Source organism: Somniosus microcephalus, chromosome 12 (genome assembly GCF_052327205.1).
Source record: "Somniosus microcephalus isolate GS21.2 chromosome 12, FLI_Smic_1.0, whole genome shotgun sequence".
Taxonomy (NCBI): Eukaryota; Metazoa; Chordata; class Chondrichthyes; order Squaliformes; family Somniosidae; genus Somniosus; species Somniosus microcephalus.
In genome coordinates this window covers 9,814,487-9,827,915 of record NC_140998.1, presented here as the reverse complement: position 1 = coordinate 9,827,915, position 13,429 = coordinate 9,814,487, and the positions used below count along the sequence as shown (strand labels likewise).

At 51.2% G+C, this 13,429-nt stretch overlaps 1 protein-coding gene across 3 annotated transcripts in view; it reads right to left on the bottom strand.

Annotated features, from left to right (window-relative positions):
• Positions 1–7,002: 7,002 nt before the first annotated feature.
• Positions 7,003–13,429, bottom strand: part of ppp1r36 (protein phosphatase 1 regulatory subunit 36) — a 66,458-nt gene continuing 60,031 nt past the window's right edge. For 2 of the 3 annotated variants that reach the window (XM_086002579.1, XM_086002580.1), the window contains one exon: positions 7,003–7,323. In XM_086002579.1, the coding sequence (XP_085858705.1) occupies positions 7,095–7,323 (229 nt within the window). In that variant the 3' untranslated portion in view covers positions 7,003–7,094. The remainder of the gene's footprint in view (positions 7,324–13,429) is intronic. The other variant, XM_086002581.1, reaches the window with a different exon arrangement.

Below are 13,429 nucleotides of genomic sequence, written 5' to 3'. Positions count from 1 at the left end.
CCTTGTAGATGGTGGAAAGGCTTTGGGGAGTCAGGAGGTGAGACACTCGCCGCAGAATTCCCAGCCTCTGGCCTGCTCTTGTAGCCACAGTATTTATGTGGCTGGTCCAGTTAAGTTTCCGGTCAATGGTGACCCCAAAGGTGTTGGTGGGGGATTCGGCAATGGTAATGCCTGGGAAGTGGTTAGACTTTCTCTTGTTGGAGATGGTCATTGCCTAGCACCTGTGTAGCGCAGATGTTACTTGCCACTTATCAGAATGTTGACCAGCTCTTGGTGCATGCGGGCATGGACTGCTTCATTATCTGAGGAGTTGCAGATGGAACTGAACACTGTGCAGTCATCAGCGAACATCCTCACTTTGACCTTATGATGGAGGGAAGGTCATTGATGAAGCAGCTGAAGATGGTTGGGACGAGGACACTGCCCTGAGGAACTCCTGTAGCGATATCCATACAGCCTCTCATATGGCCTACTTCTGCTCCTATTGCTTATGTTCTTATGGCAAATCGCAAATTTCCAATCGAATGGCACGATTCCTGAATCAAGAGAGCTTTGAAAGATTATAGCTAACACTTCTACAATTTCCTCACCTACTTCTTTTAATATCCTGGGGTGGAAACCATCAGGTCCTGGAGATTTATCTCTCCTAAGTCCCATTATTTTCTCCATTACCATTATTTGTTTTTACTAATATTGAATGGACTAAATTCGTCCCCTTGATTTATTTTTAGTTTCCCATCTATCTTCTTCTTTCAACTGCTGTAATATTGTCTTTTAGCAATATTGCCACTCCTCCTATTTTCCTGTCCTTTCTAAAGATTTATAGCCCGGAATATCTAGCTCCCATTCGTGCCCAGTGTGTAGCCAGGTTCCTGTAGTGGCTGCTACATTGTGCTATTGGAGCTGAATTTGTGCTTCTATTTCACTTGCTTTATTCCTGATCAGCCCTGGCTCCGTGGCTAGCACTCTTGCCTCTGATTTAGAAGGTCATGGGTTCAAGCCTCACTGCAGAGACTTGAGCACACAATCCAGGCTGACTGAAGGAGTACTGCACTGTTGGAGGTGTGGTCTTTCGGATAAGAAGTTAAACTGAGGCTCTGCCTGCTCTCTCAGGTGGACGTAAATAATCCTTGGGCACGGTTTCGAAGAAGAGCAGGGAAGTTCTCCCCGGTGTCCTGGCCAATATTTATCCCTCAACCAACATCCATCACTAAATATAAACAGATTATCTGGCCATTATCACACTGCTGTTTGTGGGAGCTTGCTGTACACAAACTGGCTGCTGCATTTCCCACATTAAAACAGTGACTGCACTTCAAAAGTACTTCATTGGCTGTAAAGCACTTTGGGACTTCCTGAAGTCATGAAAGGCTCATGAAAGGGTTCAAGCCCCATTCCAGAGACCCGAACTCATAATCCAGGGCACTCCCAGTGCAGTACTGAGGCAACGCTGCACTGTCGGAGGTCCCGTCTTTTGGATGAGATGTTAAACCGAGGTCCCATCTCCTCTCTCAGGTGGACATACAAGGTCCCGTGGCACTGCTGAAACAGATTACGTGGCCATTATCACGTTGCTGTTTGTGGGACCTTGCTGTGCGCAAATTGCCACGTTTCCTACGTTACAGCAGTGGCTGCACATCAAAAGGGCTTCGTTGGCTGTAAAGTGCTTCGGGCCGTCCTGAGGTCGTGAAAGGTTCTGTAGTAATGCAAGATTTTGTTTCTATATAAATGCCAGTTTGTTAAAGTTCCAAGGTATTGCCCTTGCACTTGGAGGAGTGAGGGTTTCATGGCCGAAGATATTTGCCTGGTGTTGTCCAGAACAAGTTGTGGTAAACCACTAATCTGCCTGTACAGAACATGTCTGGGCATGCCTCAGCTGGCTCCGCCCCTGGCTCCACCCCTAAGCCCAGGTATAAAGGTGATTGACCTCCAGTCCCCCTGGCTTTAAGGATCGGTCTACCAGCAGAGGCATGCTCGTATTCTTTTGTTAATAAAAGCCTACTTGTTATAAGTTTAACTCTTAGTCTTCTGGAGTTATTGATGGCGCATCAATTTTATTAACAAAAGGTTTTGAAATGGAGCAAATCCTGAAACCGGAACGCCTGGAACTGGACCCTCAAACGGCGGATGCATCAAATAACTTCAAGCACTGGCTGAGCTGCTTCGAAGCATTCCTGCAGGCCTCCAGCACTACCGTCAGGACCGAAGCCGACAAACTGCTAGTACTGAACTCACGGGTGAGCCACCAAGTATATTCGATTATCCGAGACGCTGTATCCTACACGGCCGCTATCACGATACTAAAAGAACAATATACTAAGCCAGTCAACGAGGTCTACGCTAGACACCTCCTGGCTACTGTGGAAATATGATTTTGCCCTTACTAGTGCATGATGGGATACTTGACATCTAATGTATTTTTGTACCATTGCCTGTGGACTAAAACCAAGTCAGCAGCAACTAACATAATCTTCTGACCTATTGCAATTAAGTTAATCACAACCTGCCAGAACAATACGTTGCAGAACTATTGGGTAACCGCACTGCTAATGACATCTGGCCAAAGAATGAAAACAATTCTGTTAAAGGTCAATCTCGTTTCTCTTTATACATGATCATATTGAACTTGTGTCCTTCACTGTATAAATATGATAATCAGACATGAGTGAGCAAATCATTTTTTGGTAACAAGATTCAAACAAAACCTCCTGACAGAATATAATTAACTAACTTTGTCTGAAGACATTTCTGTCCTGCTGACCTTTTGATTGTCCTTGTTTAAACTCTTAATGTGTTTAAGATGATACAATACCATTACACGTGATCTATGGAACGCTTGCTTGTTTGAGTGTATAAATATGCTGCATTTGCTGATGTCCTTTAGAGATGTTGGCCTAGCCTTTGTCCAGGCAGCTCTCTCCTGGTTTACACTTGTATGCAAGTAAAATAAAGCTTTGCTTATCTGACGGTACAGTTTGTTTCAGAGTCTTACTCGGAGTCGCGACTTCGACACTACCCGCAAACAGCGACCCGGGGAATCGGGTGACGTATACCTACGGGCACTGAGAGTCCTCGGCCGGGACTGCAAGTGCAAATCGGTGACGGCCGCGGAAAATACTGATGACCTAATCAGAGACGCCTACGTCGCCGGCATCAGGTCCAGCTACACTCGACAGAGACTGCTAGAGCAAAGTGGGCTCAACCTGCAGAAGGCTGTGGCCCTTGCTAACTCGCTGGACGTGGCCCTCCGAAACATGGATGCCTACCCCCCCGACCATACGGCCCTCCCCGCCCCGTGGATGTCGCGGGGGCCGCCATCTTGGGACACGGTAAGGCCACAGGCCTGCGCCACGCCACCACCGCCACGACCCACCTGCAGCCCAACTACAGCTGCGATGTCCAGAGGCTCAAAGTGCTATTTCTGTGGCCAGGCCAAGCACCCCAGACAACACTGCCCGGCGAAGGACGCGATCTGCTCCAAATGCGGAAAGAAGGGGCACTATGCCAAAGTGTGCAGGGCGAAACCGACCAACTCCAGCAGCGCCGCGTGTGAGCCGTGCAGGTCGCCATCTTGGACATCACCAGCCGCGTGTGAGCGGTGCGGGCCGCCATCTTGGACGTCACTTTGGGACCAGGCCCCTGACTCCCCCACTGCCTCGCGCGAGTACAACAGCGACCCACCAACCTCAGCGATGGCCTCCATCACCCTGGACCAATCCAGGCCTCACCAACTGGCCAGGTCCACGATGGACATCAAGGTAAACGGTCACGCAACAAACTGTCTATTTGACTGCGGGAGCACGGAGAGCTTTATCCACCCTGACACGGTGCGACGCTACTATCAGTCATGCCCACGCGCCACCGGGTCTCTATGGCCTCCAAGTCCCATACGGTGGACGTCGGCGGCTACTGTGTAGCGACCCTGACAGTAATGGGCACAGAGTACAAAGACTTTAAACTCCTTGTCCTGCCACAGCTCTGCGCTGCTGTGACTGGATTTCCAGTGCCACCTAGAGAGTGTCACGATGGCGTACGGCGGGCCCCTGCCCCCACTTACAGTCTGCAGCCGGCAAAATTTAAAACAACCGCCGCGCACAATATGCAGCCTATCCACCCTGAAAGTCAGCCCCCCCCCGTTGTTTGCTAATCTCGCCCACGACTGCAAGCCCATCGCAACAAAAAGCAGGCGGTACAGTGCCGGGGATAGAAGCTTCATTAAAATAGAAGTAGAGAGACTCCTGTGGGAGGGGATTATCGAGGGCAGCACCAGCCCATGGCGAGCCCAAGTAGTGGTCGTGAAGACCGGCGAGAAACAGCGCCTGGTCATTGACTACAGTCAAACAATCAATAGGTATACCCAATTAGACGCATACCCCCTTCCCCGCATATCTGATATGGTCAATCAGATTGCACAGTACCGGGTATTCTCTACCATTGACCTGAAGTCGGCATACCACCAACTCCCTATCAGACCTGAAGACCGCCAGTATACTGCCTTCGAAGCAAACGGCCGCCTCTACCACTTCCTCAGAGTCCCCTTCGGCGTCACCAACGGGGTCTCAGTCTTCCAAAGGGAGATGGACCGGATGGTTGACCAGAACGCGCTGCAGGCCACTTTTCCCTACCTGGACAATGTCACCATCTGCGGCCATGACCAGCAGGGCCATGACGCCAATCTAGAAAAATTCCTCCGAACAGCCCAGCGCTTAAATTTGACATACAACAAAGAAAAGTGTATGTTTCGCACCACCTGCCTCGCTATCCTTGGCTGTGTAGTGGAAAACGGAGTCATCGGCCCCGGCCCCGACCCCAACCGAATGCGCCCCCTTCTGGAACTACCCCTGCCTCACTGCCTCAAAGCCCTGAAGAGATGTCTGGGGTTTTTCTCTTATTACGCCCAATGGGTGCCCAATTACGCGGACAAAGCCCGGCCCCTTATCAAGTCAACCTCCTTCCCCCTGGCGGCAGAGGCCCGTGCAGCCTTCACCCGCATAAAAGAGGACATTGCAAAGGCTACAATGCACGCCGTGGACGAGTCCATCCCTTTCCAAGTGGAGAGCGATGCGTCTGACTTCGCCCTGGCCGCAACCTTTAACCAGGTGGGGAGACCCGTGGCCTTCTTTTCACAAACCCTCCAGGGCCCCGAAATTAGACACTCCTCAGTCGAAAAGGAGGCCCAGGCTATAGTGGAGGCTGTACGGCATTGGAGGCATTACCTGGCCGGTAAACGCTTCACCCTGCTCACTGACCAACGATCAGTAGCATTTATGTTCAATAACAAGCAGAGGGGCAAAATCAAAAACGACAAGATATTGCGGTGGAGGATCGAATTATCCACCTACAATTATGATATCTTATACCGGCCCGGGAAACGCCCTATCCCGTGGAACATGTGCCAACGCACAGGTCGATAGGCTACGGGCCCTCCACAACGATCTCTGCCACCCGGGGGTCACCAGGTTTTTCCACTTCATTAAGGCCCGCAACCTGCCTTACTCCATCGAGGAGGTCAGGACCATGACCAGGAACTGCCAAGTCTGTGCCGAATGCAAACCGCACTTTTATAGGCCAGACAGGGCGCACCTGATAAAAGCCACCCGCCCCTTCAAGCGCCTAAGCGTAGATTTTAAAGGGCCCCTCCCCTCCTCTGACCGCAACACGTACTTCCTCAACATCATTGACGAGTACTCCCGTTTCCCGTTCGCTATCCCCTGCCCGGACATGACCAGCGCCACAGTCATCAAATGTCTCAATGACCTCTTCGCCATATTCGGTTTTCCCAGCTACATCCATAGTGACAGGGGCTCGTCGTTCACGCGCGACGAGCTGCGCCAGTACCTGCTCGAAAAAGGGATAGCCACGAGCAGGACCACCAGCTACAACCCCCGGGGTAACGGACAAGTAGAAAGGGAGAACGCGACAGTGTGGAAAACCGCCATGCTAGCCTTAAAGTCCAGAGACCTCCCAACCTCCCGCTGGCAAGAAGTCCTCCCCGATGCGCTTCACTCCATACGGTCACTACTCTGTACCGCCACGAACGCCACCCCTCACGAGAAAATGTTCGTCTTCCCTAGGAAATCCACCTCGGGGACATCGCTACCGCCATGGCTGACGTCTCCAGGGCCCGTCTTGCTCAGGAAGCACGTGAGGAGCCATAAAACAGACCCCCTGGTCAAAAGGGTCCACCTCCTCCACGCCAACCCACAATATGCATACGTGGCGTATCCTGACGGGCGGGAGGACACGGTCTCCATACGAGACCTCGCACCCTCAGGTGCCACCGAAAACACCATTACCCACTACCATTACCCACGACACCCCTAGAAGGGAATCCACATCTAACCCAAGTAGACGGCACGCCAGGGCCCTGTGACCCACCCTTATACACCCACCGACCCCGCACCCACAAAGACGACACGCCGGTGCTCCGGCCCACGCGGGAAACGGCCGCGGGAAAAGAACCGCCGCAGCCGGCACCACGACGATCACTACGGCAGACAAGACCCCCCCGGAGAGACTTGCCTATACGAACTTCTGAGACACTTCACCCCGCCGGACTCATTTTAAACAAGGGGTGAATGTGGTAAACCACTAATCTGCCTGTACAGAACATGTCTGGGCATGCCTCAGCTGGCTCCGCCCCTGGCTCCACCCCTAAGCCCAGATATAAAGGTGATTGACCTCCAGTCCCCCTGGCTTTAAGGATCGGTCTACCAGCAGAGGCATGCTCGTATTCTTTTGTTAATAAAAGCCTACTTGTTATAAGTTTAACTCTTAGTCTTCTGGAGTTATTGATGGCGCATCACAAGTGAGGTGGGGGGTGGGGGGTGGGGGATCCTTCCGACCAGCGATCCTGTTGGTTGGGGTTGCTGCCCTCGACTGTCTATGGGTGACTCCCTGTTGCTGCCTCACTCCCCCCCTCGCCATGCTTTCTCTTCCTGGGAGATGGATAATCATGGAGGAGACTGGGAGCGACTCCCAAAGTACAACAGAATAACATGGTCACACAAAGTACAGGTTTTATTCCTGAACAGCTTCAAATCAGTGTAGCTAGCATTACTGCAAGAAGCACATTGAGATTTCCTCTTTTCTTGTTAATTTATAATGTCGTGGTCAGAGTCTATGCCCACTGTTGTTGCTCTGGATGCGGTCGTGTTTGGCAGGTGTGAGCTTGTTCGTCCAGTAGAAGCTGTAAAGGAGTACCTGCTCTTCTGCAGCGGCATCTCATCCTCCTCTGCCATGCCTTCGCTCTCCAGGTAAGTGTCGATGGGGATGAGCGTGTCCGGGAAGAAGTTAGAGAGAGGCTCCCCGATGAGTCCCACACTATAAGGAACCAAAAAGACAATGACAAGGGAGGCTTTTCTCTCTCTCAGTTTCCTCCCCCTCTTCTCCCGAAGGCACCGACCCCTCGTTGGGATACGGATCTACCTTTCCCAGGTGCCCATTCTCCTCGTGTAAAACAGTGAGTGTCAGTTGGCTAGTTGACCATGGAAGGCATACCAGCCGAGCCCAATTCTGACCCCACCTGCCCTTTCCAAGTATCATCCAACACCTGCCTGCTGCTCGAACAAATATAGGTCATTAGCTCCCTCTGTTGACCCAAGTTGACCCACACTGCTGAGCCCAGACCAGTAAAGTTCCAGGTTCAGTCCCCAGTCGGTGCTGAATTACTACATCTCAGGCGCCGAACACATCGAGTCTCTTAGCCGGGAACAAGCGCAGGCAACGCAAGGAGCGCACGTTAACCCAAGCACCCCACCCACCCGCCCCTTCAACCACCATCTGCCCCACCCGTGACAGAGACTGTAGGTCCCACATTGGACTCATCAGTCACCTGAGAACTCATTTGCAGTGTGGAAGCAAGTCATCCTCGGCTCCGAGGGACTGCCTAAGAAGATAAGAGGACGACTACATCTCAACCACTACACTTTGCCTCTGCAGCCCCAAAGTGCAGGTGGGGTAAAATAAGCCAAGGTTCCTGGCTCTGGTTGCTGTACATTGAATACAGGTGCAGGACCACCCCAGGGTGCAGCCCATCTGATGGTCGAAGAGACGACTGACAGACTAGGCTGGTTGGTGATGGGTAGCGACTCGAGCTATGTGTCGGAGGGCTGAAGGGACCCATGAAATCGAACACAAACAAGGGTCGGTGCACTCAGCACAGGAGGGGGTACCCCAGTGAGAGTCAGCACCTTCAGGAGAGGAGGGGACCTGTACCCCAGTGAGAGTCAGCACCTTCAGGAGAGGAGGGGACCCGTACCCCAGTGAGAGTCAGCGCCTCCAGGAGACGAGGGGACCCGTACCCCAGTGAGAGTCAGCACCTTCAGGAGAGGAGTGGACCCGTACCCCAGTGAGAGTCAGCACCTTCAGGAGAGGAGGGGACCCGTACCCCAGTGAGAGTCAGCACCTTCAGGAGAGGAGGGGACCCGTACCCCAGTGAGAGCCAGCACCTTCAGGAGAGGAGAGGACCTGTACCCCAGTGAGAGTCAGCACCTTCAGGAGAGATGGGGACCTGTACCCGAGTGAGAGTCAGCACCTTCAGGAGAGGAGGGGACCCGTACCCCAGTGAGAGTCACCACCTTCAGGAGAGGAGGGGACCCGTACCCCAGTGAGAGTCAGCACCTTCAGGAGAGGAGGGAACCCGTACCCCAGTGAGAGTCAGCACCTTCAGGAGAGGAGGGGACCCGTACCCCAGTGAGAGTCAGCACCTTCAGGAGAGGAGGGGACCCGTACCCCAGTGAGAGTCAGCACCTTCAGGAGAGGAGGGGACCCGTACCCCAGTGATATACCCCCCCACCTCTCACTGTACCACTCTCTGTTATACCCCACTCTCCCCTCTCTGCCTGATATACCCCAAACTCTTCACTATAACATTCTCGGAGATTGATATTTACACCTACCCCATAGCTCCCTCATGAACAATGAGCAATCTCTTCATGAGGTGTGCCATGTCTGGCCTCCACTCCTGAGGATGCCGACACTGGGATATGGGTCCAAAGGTCCAGAGATCCCTCTGTCACCTCACCCAGGTGACCAGTTATAACACGTAACCAAGGACAGTGAGTGCCAGCATGTTGTTCAACCATCGGAGCGATGGTTACTGTTGAACCCAACTTTGTCCTCACTCAAAGTCTGCCTGCTCACTTTGTGGCGTCAGTCACTCGGACAGGATTCACGGGCAAGATCCCCAAATGTTTTTTCCGCTCCCTTGCCCAGCACAGACCAGAGCTGCAACCCGAGACCTTTTTGGTCCAGAGATGAAGGACTTCAGTTCTGTGGAGAGACTAGAGAATGATAGCATCTTGCAGCACAGAAGGAGGCCATTCGGCCTGCCGTGCCTGTGCTGTCTCTTTGAAAGAGCAGTGGTGCTCAGTCCCACAGCCCCGCTTTCTGTGGGGAACCCTGTCAGTGCCTCATCCTCCAGGACCGTCCAACTCCCGTTTAAAATTATTTATGGAATCAGCTTCCACCACCTGTTCAGGTCGAGCGTTCCCGATCCCCACAACTCTGAGTGAAAACATTTCTCCTCATCGCTCCTCTAGATCCTTTACCAATGATTTTGAATCTATGACCTTTGGTATTGACCCACTCGCCAGAGGGAATAGTTTTTCTCTCTCTGCTCTATCAAAACCTCTCATCATCTTGAAAACCTCCAGTAGGTCACATTTCAACATGAGAACATAAGAATAGGAGCAGGAGTCAGCCATTTGGCCCCTCGAGCCTGCTCCGTCATTCAATAAGCTGATCTTCTACCTCATCTCCACTTTCCTGCACTAGCCCCATATCCCTCGATTCCCTTAATATCCAAAAATCTATCGATCTCAGTCTTGAATATACTCAACGACTGAGCCTCCACAGCCCTCTGGGGTAGAGAATTCCAAAGATTCACCGCCCTCTGAGTGAAGAAATTTCTCCTCATCTCAGTCCTAAATGGCCAACCCCCTATTCTGAGACTGTGACCCCTGGTTCTAGACTCCCGAGCCAGGGGAAACATCCTCCCTGCATCTACCCTGTCAAGCCCTGTAAGAATTTTGTATGTTTCTGGAGTTTAGATGAAATGATCACCTCTCATTCTTCTAAACTCTAGAGAATATCACCTCTTAACCTTCTCTGTTCCAAAGAGAATAGTCCTAACTTTTCCAACCTCACCACACAACTGAAGTCCCTCATCCCTGGTAACATCCTAGTAAACCTGCTCTGTACCCTTTACATCGCTCCTTAAGTGTGGTGCCCACAATTGTCCACAATATTCCAGCTGAGGCCTAACCAGTGATTTATAAAATTCTAGTACAAAATAATAGAATCATAGAATGGTTACAGCACAGAAGGAGGCCATTCGGCCCGTGCTGGCTCTCTGCGAGAGCACTTCAGCTAGTCCCACTCCCCCGCCCTTTCCCCGTAGCCCTGCAAATTTCTTTCCTTCAGGTACTTATCCAACTCCCTTTTGAAAGCCACGATTGAGTCTGCCTCCACCACCCTTTCAGGTAGTGCATTCTGGATCCTAACCACTCGCTGAGTAAAAAAGTTCTTTCCTCATGTCGCCTTTGGTTCTTTTGCCAATCACCTTAAATCTGTGTCCTCTGGTTCTCGACCCTTCTGCCAATGGGAACAGTTTCTCTCTATCTACTCTGTCTAGACCCCAATGATTTTGAACACCTCTATCAAATCTCCTCTCAATCTTCTCTGCTCTAAGGAGAACAACCCCAGCTTCTCCACTCTATCCATGTAACTGAAGTCCCTCATCCCTGGAACCATTCTTGTAAATCTTTTCTGCACCCTCTCTAATACCTTCACATCCTTCCTAAAGTGCGGTGCCCAGAATTGGACACAATACTCCAGTTGAGGCCGAACCAGTGTTTTATAAAGGTTCATCATAACTTCCTTGCTTTTGTACTCTGTGCCTCTATTTATAAAGCTCAGGATCCCGTATGCTTTTTTAACCGCTTTCTCAACCTGCCCTGCCACCTTCAATGATTTGTGCACATATACCCCCAGGTCTCTCTGTTCATGCACCCACTTTAGGATTGTACCCTTTAGTTTATATGTCCTCTCCTCGTTCTTCCTAACAAAATGTATCACTTTGCACTTTTCTGCATTAAATTTCATCTGCCACGTGTCTGTCCATTCCACCAGCCTGTCTATGTCTTCTTGAAGTCTATCTCTCTCCTCCTCACTGTTCACTATACTTCCAAGTTTTGTGTCATCTGCAAATTTTGCCCTGTACACCCATGTCCAAGTGATTAATATATATCAAGAAAAGCAGTGGTCCTAGAACCGACCCTTGGGGAACACCACTGTATACCTTCCTCCAGTCCGAATAACAACCGTTCGCCACTACTCTCTGTTTCCTGTCACTTAGCCAATTCCGTATCCATGCTGCCACTGTCCCTTTTATTCCACGGGCTTCAACTTTACTGGCAAGCCTATTATGTGGCACTTTATCAAACGCCTTTTGGAAATCCATGTACACCACATCAACCCTCTGTTACCTCATCAAAAAACTCAATCAAGTTAGTTAAGCACAATTTGCCTTTGACAAATCCATGCTGGCTTTCCTTAATTAATCTTTTGTCCCTGATTATTGTTTCTAAAAGCTTCTCCACCACCGAGGTTAAACTGACTGGCCTGTAGTTGCTGGGTTTATCCTTACACCCTCTTTTGAACAAGGGTGTAACATTTACAATTCTCCAGTCCTCTGGCACCACCCCTGTATCTGAGGAGGATTGGAATATTATGGCCAGTACCTCCGCGATTTCCACATAAACTTCCCTCAGCATCCTAGGATGCATCTCATCCGGCCCTGGTGACTTATCTGCTTTAAGTCCAGTCAGCCTTTCTAGTACTTAGCACGGTCTCTTTGCTTTTATATTCTATTCCTCTATATATAAACCCAAGTAATCCGTATGCTTTTTTGACCACCTTATCAACCTGCCCTGCCACCTTTAAGGATTTGAGTACATGAACACCAAGGTGTCTCTGCCCCGCTACACTTTTCAAAATCAGAAACTGGGGTTGTTCTCCTTGGAGCAGGGACGCTTAAGGGGAGATTTAATAGAGGTGTTCAAATCATGAAGGGTTTTGATAGAGTAGATAGGGAGAAAGTGTTTCCAGTGGCTGGAGGGTGGGTAACCAGAGGGCGCAGATCTAAGGTAATTGGCAAAGAACGAGAGGGGAGATGAGGAGATTTGTTTTTACGCAGCGAGTTATGACCTGAAAGGGCGGTGGAAGCAGATTCAATAGTAACTTTCCAAGAGGGAATTGGATAAATACTTGAAAAGGAAAAATGTGCAGGGCTCTGGGGAAAGGGTGGGGGGAGTGGGACTAATTGGAGAGCTCTACCAAAGATCCAGCACAGGCACGATGGGCCGAATGGCCTCCTTCTTCCCCTCGCCCTCCCTCCCTTCTCCCTCCCCCGAGTGCTGACGCTTGTTGGGGTGTACAGGCAGCCCGTGCCCCGGCCCTTCATGTGCAAAACGAAACGGTGCCCGTCAGCAGGCTGTTTGACTGTGGAGGCCGTCGCACGGCTTCGCCAGAGCATGTGCTCTCATGATATTCCCCACCCCCCTTTGGCAGCAGGAGCCCAGGCTCATTATTCCCCTTCCTGGCCCCGCGACAACTGGATTGTGTTCCAATGAAATAGGTCAGGGAGGACCAGAGGTCACTAATTTACGTTGTATGAGGCCAGATCCAGGTTCGATGTCAGGAGGTGGTTCTTTTCCCAGAGAATAGTGGATCTCTGGGACAGGCTGTCGTTTCGTGTGGTGGACACCGATTCGCTGAATTCCTTCAAGCGAGAGCTGGACCTGTTCCTGGCTGGGGGTGGAGATCACATCTTACTGCACCTTCCTTCCTGGTGTATGACACTCTGAACTAGGGATGGATAATAAATGCCGGCCTTGCCAGCAACAACCATAATCCCGAGAACAATTTAAAAGGGAAAAATAAGGGGCAAAGTACCTGAATTCACAGCTTGCCGCCAGCCAGGGCTGTGAATTGAGGCCTGGAGGTGCTGATGCAAACCAGCCCCTGTGTTGGATCCCAGAAACTATGCAACTGTCGTCTGGAGTGAGCGCTCGCTCACCGCCCCTAATCCAGAGAGCTCGGTCTGGAGCACTAAGGTTTACAGTGTGTGGTCGGGGGGGGTGGAATTACTGGAGTTCACCCGGGTTACAGCGATGATCATCCTGCAGTTTGTTCAACTGGGTTCACCCTCATCTCCCAGCCAGGCTGGGCTGTGGAGCGTCAGCAGTGGCCTGGGCAATGACAGACTCGGCAGCTTTAGCTGTGTGCTGCTGGGTGCACAGGAAGAAACTGGTTCTAATCTCCCAGCACCAGACCAGCACAGATAGTCCTGCGTTACACAACTGACGAGAGGAGTCTCAGGTGCAGAGCAGCAGTATCGATACCGTGCCAGGCCCTGTTACAAGTA